The 12,857-nt window shown below is 41.3% G+C and overlaps 1 protein-coding gene across 8 annotated transcripts in view; it reads right to left on the reverse strand.

Annotated features, from left to right (window-relative positions):
- Positions 1-12,857, reverse strand: part of RUBCN (rubicon autophagy regulator) — a 78,207-nt gene that overhangs the window by 36,750 nt on the left and 28,600 nt on the right. For all 8 annotated transcript variants that reach the window (XM_032264244.1, XM_032264242.1, XM_032264237.1 and 5 more), the window contains exon 2: positions 3,197-3,350. In XM_032264244.1, coding sequence (XP_032120135.1) covers positions 3,197-3,235 — 39 coding nt within the window. In that variant the 5' untranslated portion in view covers positions 3,236-3,350. The remainder of the gene's footprint in view (positions 1-3,196; positions 3,351-12,857) is intronic.

Genomic DNA, 12,857 nt, shown 5'->3' on the forward strand with positions numbered 1-12,857 from the left:
CTGAGAACCCCCCAGGCTTCCGCAAGCCTCTCACCTCAGCCTCCTGACTAGCTGAGTCCATGGGCACACACCAAGATGTCTGGCTAGTTTTTAAATTTTTTACAGAGATAGGGATCTCACTGTGTTGCCCAGGCTGGTCTTGTACCCCTGGCCTCAAAATTCTAGTGATCTTCCTGCCTCAACTTCCCAAAGCGCTGGAATTATAGACATGAGCCACCACACCGAGCCAAGTATACGTACTTTAATACCATGTAGTTGATTAGCTCTTTTCCAATGTGATTGCTAACTGAGAATAAATTCTGATAAAAAAGAAAGATGAGCTTAGAGTTCAAGGAACTATACAAGGCCGTGACAGGGGACATGAGTGTTTGAGAACACGCAATTAGCTCTGTTTTTGTGAGGTCTGATTTTTTTTTAAATAGGAGGATACCAAACCCCAATGACTCACTTCAAATTTTATCCAAAACCAAAATTTATTTAAAACACTGCAAATGGAGTAACTGCCAAAGAGAAAACAGAAACCTTTAAGTATTACTAGATTCCACTCATTTCAAAGCTCAAAGCTGATTAGAGTTTTTGAGCATATAAAGAAAAAGAAACTCAACATCAATAAAGTTTACATTGTAAAAATTTAAGCTACAATCAAACTACCATTCATAAGCGTCAACAAGGTATCTATAAAGTAAAACTCAAAGAGCATTCTAATATGACAATATTTTATAAATATTTCTTGGATGTGTCCTAGGATGCTAGGAAGAAAATTCTAATGAGTCACTGTGTCTTCCTCCTCCTCATCATAGCACATACTTGGATAGCTCTTCCAATTCTCTGAATGCTTTTACAGACATTAACTCATTTAGCCCTCAATGTTAACAGCCCTGGAGGTAGACAGATGCTACCTCATTTACTGGTGAGAAAATCAAAGCTCTGAGACGTTAAGCATTTTGCCCAAGGTTAGCAAATACATGAAGGAGCTGAAAACTAAATCCAGGCAGTCTGGCTCTACCCTGAGCCACACTACCTATTAACCGCTCGTGTTGTAGTTAACATGAGTTAACCACTAACTCCTCTTTTCCGTAGTCACTTTGATGCCTGCTAGTTTTCACATATATTTTGAGGATCCCTACAAGCAAAGTGCATAATTCTTTCTTCCTATTACTAATTTGAAGTAAAGATAGTAATAACAAAAGTCTAAATTTAGGGAACAGGATGAAAATTCTAAATCCAAAAAGAATCACCGGAAGAACTGCTTATTTTGTTTCAGGAAAGAGATGTTAATTCTAATTACACCAATCTTATCGTGCTTAAGCAATTAATTATCACTGGAACACACTGTCTTCTAGGTAAAAGGATTTCCCATAATAAAGTACTTTTTTTTTGAGACAGAATCTCACACTGTCGCCCAGGCAATAGTGCAATGGTGCGATCTCAGCTCACTGCAATCTCTGCCACCTGGGTTCAAGCAATATCCTTCCTCAGCCTCCTGAGTAGCTGGGACTACAAGCATGCAGCACCATGCCCAGCTAATTTTTTTTGTATTTTTAGTAGAAATGGGGTTTCACCATGTTGGCCAGGATGGTCTCAATCTCCTGACCTTGTGATCCGCCCGCCTCAGCCTCCCAAAGTGCTGGGATTACAGGCGTGAGCCACTGCACCCGGCCAGGAAAGTACTTTTAATGTAACTGAGCACATGGAGTTTCACCTTCTCATTCTTTTTTTATTTTTATTTTTTGAGATACAGTCTCACTCTGTTGCCAGGGCTGGAGCGCAGTGGCACGATGTCAGCTCACTGCGCCTCAGGGTTCAAGTGATTCTCCTGCCTCAGCCATCTGAATAGCTTGGATTACAGGTATGTGCCCGGCTAATTTTTTAATGTTAGTAGAGACAGAGTTTCGCCATGTTGCGCAGGCTGGTCTTGAACTGACCTCAAGAGATCTGTCCCCCTCGGCCTCCCAAAGTGCTGGGATTACAGGCGTGAGCCACCACACCTGGCCACCTTCTCACTCTGTAGAAATATTTCATGCAAAAGTCAGAAGTAAAAGAATGTATTTTTGCCTTGGCTGTTTTTCTTCCTTTATCCTGCCTACTTCTGAAAAAAACAGCATGGTTTCGAAACCAAAACTAATATTCAGAAGAAAGAGCTTCCTGGCTGTAGTTGGCCAAGATTGATCCTCCAAAATGTCTACATCCTAATTCCCAGAACCTGTGAATGTTACCTTTTATGGCAAAAGGGACCTTGCAGGTGTATTTAAATTAAGGATTTTGAGATGGGGCGATTATACTGGGTTATCCACAAGGGCCCGACGTAATTCTAAGAGTCCTTTTAGGAGAGAGGTAGGAATGGTCACAAGGAGAGAAAGGGATGTAAAAGCAGAGAGAGCCAGGCACGGTGGCTCACGCCTGTAATCCCAGCACTTTGGGAGGCTACGGCAGGAGGATCGCTTGAGACCAGGAATTCAACACCAGCCTGGGTAACATAGTAAAATCCTGTCACTACAAAAAATACAAAAATTAGCTGGTTGTGGTGGTGGGCGCCTGCAGCCCTAGATACTTGGGAGGCTGAGGTGGGAGGACTGCTTGAGCCCGGGAGGTCCAGGCTGTAGAGAGCCATGACTGTGTCACTGCACTCCGGCCTGGGTGACAGAGTGAGACTCTGTCTCAAAAAACAAACAAAAAAGGGGGCAGAGAGAGATTTGAAGGTGCTATGCTGTTGGCTCTGAAGATGCAGGAAGTGGCCAAGAGCCAAAGAATGCAGGTACCTACTGAAGCTGGAAAAGGCAAGGAAATGGATTCTCCCTCAGAGCCTCCAGAGGGAGTGAGGCCCTGCAGACACCTTGGTTTCAGCCCCGTGAAACTCATTCTGGACTTCTGATCTCAAGAACTGCAAGACGATAAACCTGTGTTGATTCAAGTCATTATCTGTGGTTATCTGTTATAACAACAGCAGGAAACTTGAAAGCTGGCCTAATCTCTTGTTGCTGATTTGCTGTCCTACCCAGTGATTTATTCATTTCATTAACATCTATGGTACATCAGACACTATGTGAAATGTTCTGTATACAAAACTGTATGTATTAAGTCACAGCTGCTCTCAGGAGTTCACAGACTAGTGACCTTCATCTCCTTCCTGCCAATGTGACTGTTTCTTTTCAACAAGTGAGTCAGCCAATATGGCAAAAAAAGGAGTTCTGCGTACCTGGTCATGGATAAGCCCGTGATAGAGGATGCTCTGCATGTCCCTGCAAAGCCGCTCCAAGCCACCACACTTGGACCAGACGTTGGGGCTGTTGGCTGATACCAAGCCTTCCACTGTCGTCTTCAAATTACCCAGCAACTGCCAGTGCTCCCTCCTGCAAGGGCATCAATTACACCAATGGTTAGTTACCTTTGTTGTACCTGATCTTGATCATATCAAAGAAAGTCTAAGCCGAGGAGCCTCCTGCCCCCACATTCTAGCATTCTCTTCCCTGTTAATTTTTACTTGGAGGAAGATTCAACTCTGAGAGAATTAAAGTTGTGAACAATACTAATATAAAGACAAAAAGCAAAAACCAAAAACCCTCACATTCAAATGGTACATTATGCTTCGTAAAGTGATTTCATCTACTATCTCACTCAATCCTCACATAAGTAGCTTATAACCCTAAGTTTATAGGGGTATAACCTGTTCAGATCCATTTTTATTTTTTGAGACAAGGTCTTCCTCTGTCTCCCAGGCTGAAGTGCAGTGGCACGATCACAGCTCACTGCAGCCTCAACCTTCCAGGTTCAGGTGATCCTCCCACCTCAGCCTCCTAAGTAGCTGGGAACTACAGGTCATACCGTCATACCCAGCTAATTTTTAAATTTTTTATAGAGATGAGGTCTCACTATGTTGCCCAGGCTGGTCTCCAACTCCTGGCCTCAAGTGATCCTCCCACCTCAGCCTCCCAGAGCTGGGATTACAGATATAAACCACTACACTCGGCCTAAGATCCATTTCTCATTCTTTTTTTTTTCTTTTTTTGAGATGGAGTCTTGCTCTGTCACCAGACTAGAGTACAGTGGGGCAATCTCAGCTCACTGCACCGTCTGCCTCCCGGGTTCAAGGGATTCTCCTGCCTGTATCCCGAGTAGCTGGGACTACAGGCACGTGCCATCATGTCCAGCTAATTTACTTTTAGTAGAGACAGGTTTTCACCATGTTGGCCAGGATCGTCTCAATCTCTTGACCTGGTGATTTGCCCACTTCGGCCTCCCAAAGTGCTGGGATTACAGGTGTGAGCCACCGTGCCCATTGTAAGATCTATTTCTTAACAATGACAGTACCTGCACAACATACAAAAAGATGAAGGCATCCACTCAGAACCAGACATCTTTTGCCAAACAAAAAAGGCCAAAAACAATTTCTGATTTACAATATTTCCAAGCACTAACTACAGCATAGTAAAGAATAGAAGCTCTAGGACAAAGGTGGTCACTAAAATGTCACTTATGGTTTTACTGTAAGAAACGGCCATTGCAGAGGCCAACAAACTGCCAACTTTTGCTCAGTGACTCTGCATATCCTATGTTTCATTCTTCCTCAGAGCTAACTAGCCTGAGGAAGAAAGATTTCTTAAGTGACATCGTTTTCACACACCAACAGGTTACAATCCGGTCTCACAGGCCTGAGAATCAGTCTGACTCATGAAGTGACTCTGCATACCTGTGTTCTGATTCATTCTGTATGGATCCTACAAGGTTAACTGTTAAAGAACATCATGAGGCCAGGCGCAGTGGCTCAGGCCTGTAATCCCAGCACTTTGGGAGGCCAAGGCAGATGGACCCCCTGAGGTCAGGAGTTCGAGACCAGCCTGGCCAACATGGCAAACTCCCATCTCTACCAAAAAATACAAAATTTAGCTGGGTGTGGTAACACACGCCTGTAATCCCACCTACTCGGGAGGCTGAGAAAGGAGAATCAATTGAACTCAGGAGGCAGAGATTGCAGTAAGCTGACATCACGCCATCATACTCCAGCCTGAGCAACGAGAGTGAGACTGTCACAAAACAAAACAAGATCATGATAAATCCCATAAGCAAACATTAAGTACTCTGTCATCCTAGGGCTTTGATTCCAAAATTATAGAAACAGCATTGACATCTTAGAAACTTTGAGCATGCTGGGAGTAGTGGCTCACGCCTATAATCCCAGCACTTTGGGAGGCTGAGGTGGGCGGATCACAAGGTCGGGAGTTTGAGACCAGCTTGAGCAATATGAAGAAACCCCGTCACTACTAAAAACACAAAAAAACTAGCTGGGTGTGGTGGCACATGCCTGTAATCCCAGCTACTCGTGAGGCTGAGGCAGGAGAATCACTTGAACGTGGGAGGCAGAGGTTGCAGTGAGCCAAGATCACGCCACTGCACACTCCAGCCTGGGCAACAGAGCAAGACTCCATCTCCAAAAAAAAAAAAAAGAAACTTTGAGCACTAACAACTATAATTTCCTCTGGACAACGCCAAAGACTTTCCCTTCCTCACAAGAAATGTCCCTGAGGAGTCAAAGTTACAAAAGAATGTGGCTTTTATTCTAAGACACACCAAACAATCTACATTTGGTATCTGCTCATATAAAAGAAAAGTAAACTTTTGAAAAAATTTGATTTACGTAGCTACTCTATTTAGTGTCTTCACCTTATAAAAAAATTTTGATTGATACATAATTGTACAATTTATAGTGCACAGTGGGTTATTTTGGTACATGAATACATTGTGCATTGATCACAACAGAGTAATCAGCTTATCCATCACCTTAAATATTTATCATTTCCTGTGATGAGAACATTAAAAAACCTCTCTTCCAGCTATTCTGAAATATACCACACACTGCTAACACTCGTCATCTTACGCCACAGCACACCAGACCTTACTCCTCATATCCAACTGTAACTTTGCACCTGCTGACCAATCTCTCTCCATCCCCTTCTTCCTCCTACCCCCACATCCTCTGGCAACCACTGCTCAACTCTGTACTTCCACGAGAACAACTTTTTGGATTACACGAGTAACAGCATGTGACAGTGTGACAGCTGTCGTTCTGTGCCTGGCTTATTGCACTGAATGTAACACCTTCCAGGTTCATCCATGTTGCCAAAACTGAAAGAATTTCATTCATTTTTAATGCTGAATTATATTCCATAGTGTATATATACCCCATTATCTTTAGCCATTAACCTGTTGATGGACTTTTAAGACAGAGTCTCACTCTGTCGCCCAGGCTGGAGTGCAGTGGCATGATCTTGGCTCACTGCAACCTCTGCCTCCCATGTTCAAGGGATTCTCCTGCCTCAGCCTCTGATGTAGCTGGGATTACAGGTACAGGCCACCATGCCTGGCTAATTTTTGTATTTTTAGTAAGACGGGGTTTTACCATGATGGCCAGGCTGGTCTCGAACTCCTGGCTTCAAGCAATCTGCATACCTCAGTCTCCCAAAGTGCTAGGATTACAGGCATGGGCCGTCGTGCCCAGCTGCTGATGGACATTTAAGCTGATTCCATATCTTGGCTATCATGAATAGCACTGCAATAAATAGGGGAGTGCAGATATCTCTTTGATACACTGATTTCATTTCCTTTGGATATATATTGAGTATTGGGATTGCTTGATCACATAGTAGTTCTATTTTTAACTTTTTGAAGAACCTCCAAACTGTTTTCCATAATGGTTGTATTAATTTATATTCCCACCAGCAGTGTGTAAAAGTTCCCTTTTCTCCACATCCTCACCAACACTTGCTATCTTCTGACTTTTTTTTTTTAATGTGTAGCTATTAGATTTGGTTTGCTAGTATTTTGTGAAGAATTTCTGCATTTATATTCATCAGGGATACCAGCCTGTAGTTTTTTTCTCTTGTATCCCTCTCTAGCTTTGGTATCAGGATAATGCTGGCCTTGTGGAATGAGTTTGGAAGAATTCTCTCTCCTTCAATTTTCCGGAATAATTTGGGAAGAACTCGTATTAGTTCTTTAAATGTGTGGTAGAATTCAGCAGTGAAGACATCTGGTCCTGGGTTTTTCTTTGATGGGAGACTTATTACTGATTCAATCTCATTACTCATTATTGGTCTGTTCAGCTTTTCTGTTTCTTCATGATTCAGCATTGGTGGGCTGTATGTGTCCAGAAATTTATTCATTTCTTCCAGGTTTTCCAACTTGTTGGCACAGTTATTTGTAATAGCTCCTAGTGATTCTTTGTATTTCTGTACTCAGTTGCAACGTCTGCTTTTTGTCTCCGATTTTATTTATTTGAGTCCTTTTCCCCCCTTGGTCTAGCTAAAGGTTTGTTAATTTTATCTTTTGAAAAAAAACAAAAAACAAAAACACAACTTTTGTTCATCTTTTATTTTTATTTTTTCCAGACACTATTTCATTTATTTCCGCTCTGATCTTTATTATTCCTTTCCTTCTACTAATTCTGGGTTTTGTTTGTCCTGGTTTGCTAGTTTCTTGAGATGCAACAATAGGTTGAGTTCTTCCTGCTTTTTCGACGTAGATGTTAATTGCTATACACATCCCTCTTAGTGCTGCTTTTGCAGAATCCCAGTTTTGGTATGTTGTGTTTCCACTGTCATTTGCCTCAACAAATTTTCTAATTCCTTAATTCTTCATTGACTAACTGGTTGTTCATGAGCATGTTGTTAAATTTCCACATTATTTGTATAAGTCTCCTAAGTTGTTCTTGTTATTGATATCTAGTTGTATTGCACGGTAGTCAGAAAAGATACTTGAATGGCCAGGCATGGTGGCTCATGCCTGTCATCCCAGCACTTTGGGAGGCTGAGGCAGGCAGATCACTTCCAGTCAGGAGTTCAAGACCAGCCTGGCCAACATGGCGAAACCCCATCCCAACTAACAATACAAAAAAATTAGCTGGACATGGTGGTGCGTGCCTGTAATCCCAGCTACATGTGAGGCTGAGGCAGGAGAATTGCTTGAACCGGGGAGGGAACGTGGAGCTGAGATTGTGCCACTGCACTCCAGGCTAGGCAACAGAGACTCCATCTCAAAAAAAAATACTTGATATGATTTCAATTTTTAAAAGTTTGTTGAGACCTGTTTTGTGACCTACCATATGATACCATATGTCCTGTTCCATGTGCTGTTGAGAAGAATGTGTATCCTGCAGCTACTGAGTCGAATGTTCTGTAGATGTCTGTTAGGTCCTCTTAGTCTAGGATATAGTTTAAACTTTGCTGTTTCTTTGTTGATTTTCTATCTGCATGATCTGTCCATTGCTGAAAGTGGGGTATCAGAGTTCCCTGTTACTATATCAGAGCTTCTTTCTCCATCTAGGTCTATTAATATTCACTTTACATGTTAAGGTGCTCCCATGTTGGATGCATGTATACATTAATTATAAATATACACAAACACACCATTGTTATACCCTTTTGCTGAACTGAAGCTTTCATCATCATATAATGACACTGTCTCTTTTTACAGCTTTGGATTTAAGTCTATATTCTCTGACATAAGTACAGGTACTCCTGCTCTCTTTTGGTTTCCATTTGCATAAACTTTCTTTTTCCAGCCCTTCCCTTTAAGTCTATGTATGTCCTCACCTGTGAAGTGAGATTCTTAGAAGCAGCATATAGTTATGCCTCATTTGTATGGTTTTTAAAAATTCATTCAGTCACTGTAAGTCTTTTATTTGGAGAATTTAAACCATTTACATTTAAGGTAATTCTCGGTAAGTAAGGTCTTACCACTGCCACTCTGTTACTTGTTTTCTAGGTTGTTTGTAGTTCCTTTCTTTCCTTTACTGTCTTCTTTTGTGGCAGTTGATTTTCTCTAGTAGTGTGTTTTGAGTCCTTGCTTTTCAATTTTGGTGTGTCATAGGTTTTTGTGTTGTAGTCAGAATGAGGCTTACAAACACATTTTGTCATTATAAAAAGTTATTTTATTTATTTATTTAAAAATTTTTTTTTTCTTGTAACATAGTCTCACTCTCACCCAGGCTGGAGTGTATGATCTCAGCTCACTGCAACCTCTACCTCCCAGGTTCATGCAATTCTCATGCCTCAGCCTCCCGAGTAGTTGGAATTAGAATTACAGGCACCCACCACCACCACCACAGCCAGCTAATTTTTGTATTTTTAGTAGAGACAGGGTTTCACCATGTTCGAGACCAGGCCAGTCTCGAACTCTTAACCTCAAGTGATCCACCCAGCTCAGCCTCCCAAAGTGTTGAGATTACAGCGTAAGCCACCGTGCCAGGCCCGTAAAAAGTTATTTTAGGCCGGGCGCGGTGGCTCAAGCCTGTAATCCCAGCACTTTGGGAGGCCGAGGCGGGTGGATCACGAGGTCAAGAGATCGAGACCATCCTGGTCAACATGGTGAAACCCCGTCTCTACTAAAAATACAAAAAATTAGCTGGGCATGGTGGTGCGTGCCTGTAATCCCAGCGACTCAGGAGGCTGAGGCAGGAGAATTGCCTGAACCCAGGAGGCGGAGGTTGCGGTGAGCCGAGATTGCGCCATTGCACTCCAGCCTGGGTAACATGAGTGAAACTCCGTCTCAAAAAAAAAAAAAGTTATTTTAAACTGACAGCAACTTAAGTTTGATCATAAAGATAGGAAATGAAACAAACAATGTATACTTTCACTCCATCCCTCCCCACATTTGGGATTTTGTAAGTCCCATTTTACATATTTTTGTATTTTCTCTAATTTAGTGTCTTCATCTTTTTAGGATCTTTTACCCTAATGATATAATTATCAATATCAGAGAGTTGAAATACTAAATTCAACTGGAGCTTATACACAGTGGTTGGATTTACCCAATATGCCTGAATATTAGATGCAAGTATACAGATCACAATGCAGAAATAAAATATCCCTTCCCTATTCTTCAACCATGCTTTCAGCAGATAAGGTCAGTTTTTCCTATTACCTGTTTGGTAATAATTATTTGAATGGTATCACCCTGCATTCCCATGTAATCTTTATATGAGCACAATCAAGATCTTTGAAGTATATTGGTTCAAAGCTGCTCTTGGTAGAGCCACTTCTGCAAGTATACAGAATGCTCTTTTTTTTTTTTTTTTTTTTCAAGAGACGGAGTTTCACTCATGTTACCCAGGCTGGAGTGCAATGGCGCGATCTCGGCTCACCGCAACCTCCGCCTCCTGGGTTCAGGCAATTCTCCTGCCTCAGCCTCCTGAGTAGCTGGGATTACAGGCACGCGCCACCATGCCCAGCTAATTTTTTGTATTTTTAGTAGAGACGGGGTTTCACCATGTTGACCAGGATGGTCTCGATCTCTTGACCTCGTGATCCACCCACCTCGGCCTCCCAAAGTGCTGGGATTACAGGCTTGAGCCACCGCGCCCGGCCAGAATGTTCTCCTTTAATCACCAAAAACTAAATGCACATCTTTCTGGTCTCACCCTATGCCAAGATGGAACTAGGCCTAAGTGGCAAGGGAGAACATAACCCATCTCTACATAAATCATTTTCATCAACTCACAATACAGCTAGTGCTCGACTTACGACCACGACTGGGTCCGACAGACTGGTCGTAACACGATTTGGTCGTAAGTTGAGTAGGCTATATGCACAGTACTGTGAAATGATGTTATAAAAATCTTTAAGTCATATTTTATCATAATTTTCTTTCATTATTGTTATATATCATAATTTTCTTTGTTCATTTTATGCCATTTGTATCATCTCTACACCATTTTGTTTCTTATTTTTACATTCGTCAGGTTTAAGTAAAACACTGCATTACCAGTAGTAAAGGTTGACCTGAATGCTTATTATGAAAGCATTCTTGTCCAATCTCATTTTTAAAAAGCCACCTTAACTTGTGGTAAAGGCGCAGCCTTGTGTAAAACTGTGGAATATTCACAGATCACTGAACCACGGTGGTCTATGGTTTAAAGTGAAAAACCACGGCACATGATGAGCTTTGAAAAGCAGAAGAGTGTGAACTATGTTAAGTCTTAGGGTTAAAAAGGACTAGTTGCCAGGTATTTATTTATTATCATTGTAAATAGAAAAGTAAATCATCACAATTTTATGTGACTTTCCATGGGATACAAATATGTAGCATTCATCATAAAAGATGTCATCTGGATATCTTGTTCAAATATAATTTAAACTTAGTATGTTCTAATATTGTTAAAGATATAGGGATATAAACCACTCACATTTTAGTAAGAAAGGCAAGAAAATGACTAATAATGATATGATATAGCATATATGTTTACTGTCCTGCACTGTCGTACGCCCAGCTGGGCAACGTTTGTGCTGCCAGACGTGGAGCAGTCATGGCTAGCAATCGTGGTCCTAAAGTCGAATGGTCGTAAGTTACATAGGTCGTAAGTCAATCAATACCTGTAAAGCCAATCTCAGAATAAAATCCTAACTATTTTCTTCTGGGAGGATCTTGACCACATTCCTCCTTTAAAGAGGAACAGAAGGCCGGGCGCGGTGGCTCAAGCCTGTAATCCCAGCACTTTGGGAGGCCAAGGCGGGTGGATCACGAGGTCAAGAGATCGAGACCATCCTGGTCAACATGGTGACACCCCGTCTCTACTAAAAATACAAAAAATTAGCTGGGCATGGTGGTGTGTGCCTGTAATCCCAGCTACTCAGGAGGCTGAGGCAGGAGAATTGCCTGAACCCAGGAAGCGGAGGTTGCGGTGAGCCGAGATCGCGCCATTGCACTCCAGCCTGGGTAACATGAGTGAAACTCCGTCTCAAAAAAAAAAAAAAAAGAGGAACAGAGATTGCTTAAGTGGCTCAAAGAAGTATGTCTGGGGAAAAACAAAAAAGTTTTCCTAAATGTCAACTCAAGTCTTAAGCTTACCATACTATAACAAGTAACACTCGAGTAAAGTAAAAAGCTGCAAAACTCTGTAAAGTATTACATTATATAACTAATACATAACTAAAACATAATCACTAAAAATACATATGTATGTATCTTATATATGATATATATAAAATATGAGATAAGTAGTAAATAAATGAAAGTACTATGCAATTGTGAAGTGAGATTCAAGGTAAGAAATATATATTGGCCTATCTTCAATCCCCAAATACTCTTTTTAGTGGTAAAGGGAAACAGCTTCAGCTTACTGGTATATCCCTTCCACAATGAGCTACTTATCTGGAACAGGCCCATGATATCATTACCTGAGACCATAGCTGAAATCAGGTTGTCCCAAGTCAGTTAATGATTTGATCCCTGAAGTGGAGGAAGAAAGGTGTGATATCCATATGATGGAATATCATGAAAGAATTAAAACTTTTGATCAAAAAGTTTCCAAAGCTAATTATAGCATATTAAAGTATAAACAGCAGAATGTAAAATTAGATTTATAATCTCAACATAAAAATATGAAAAGAAATAATGTTAATAGTGGTGACCTTTAGTAGTATGGGGGAAATTGTAGAGAAGACGGTAATTGTTTAGGCCTTTCCTGAGACTAGCAATTGGTAGACTGGGTGCAGTGGCTCACGCCTATAATCCCAGCACTTTGGGAGGCTAAGGCAGGTGGATTGCTTGAGCTCAGGAGTTCAAGACTGGCCTGGACAACATGGCAAAATCATGTCTCTACAAAAAAACTAAAACATCCCTCCCCACAAAAAACGATCAATAATCTGAACAAACAAGAAGCTAGAAAACACCATACAGGATTTTTTAAATGCTCAAGTATCAAGGGCTTCTCTGCTGAAAGACTGTGGTCAGACAAGTCCCTGGGACTTTTAATGCCAGAAATTACTTCCTGGAAAGAAGTAATGGATTCTTCCCTCAGATAGAAAAATATATAATTAAGTGAAATAATTATTGGTAACGCTAAGGAAGTGAGAGACTATCACATT

The sequence above is a fragment of the Sapajus apella genome, unplaced genomic scaffold, assembly GCF_009761245.1.
Source record: "Sapajus apella isolate SASKATOON/1434 unplaced genomic scaffold, GSC_monkey_1.0 scaffold143, whole genome shotgun sequence".
Classification (NCBI taxonomy): domain Eukaryota; kingdom Metazoa; phylum Chordata; class Mammalia; order Primates; family Cebidae; genus Sapajus; species Sapajus apella.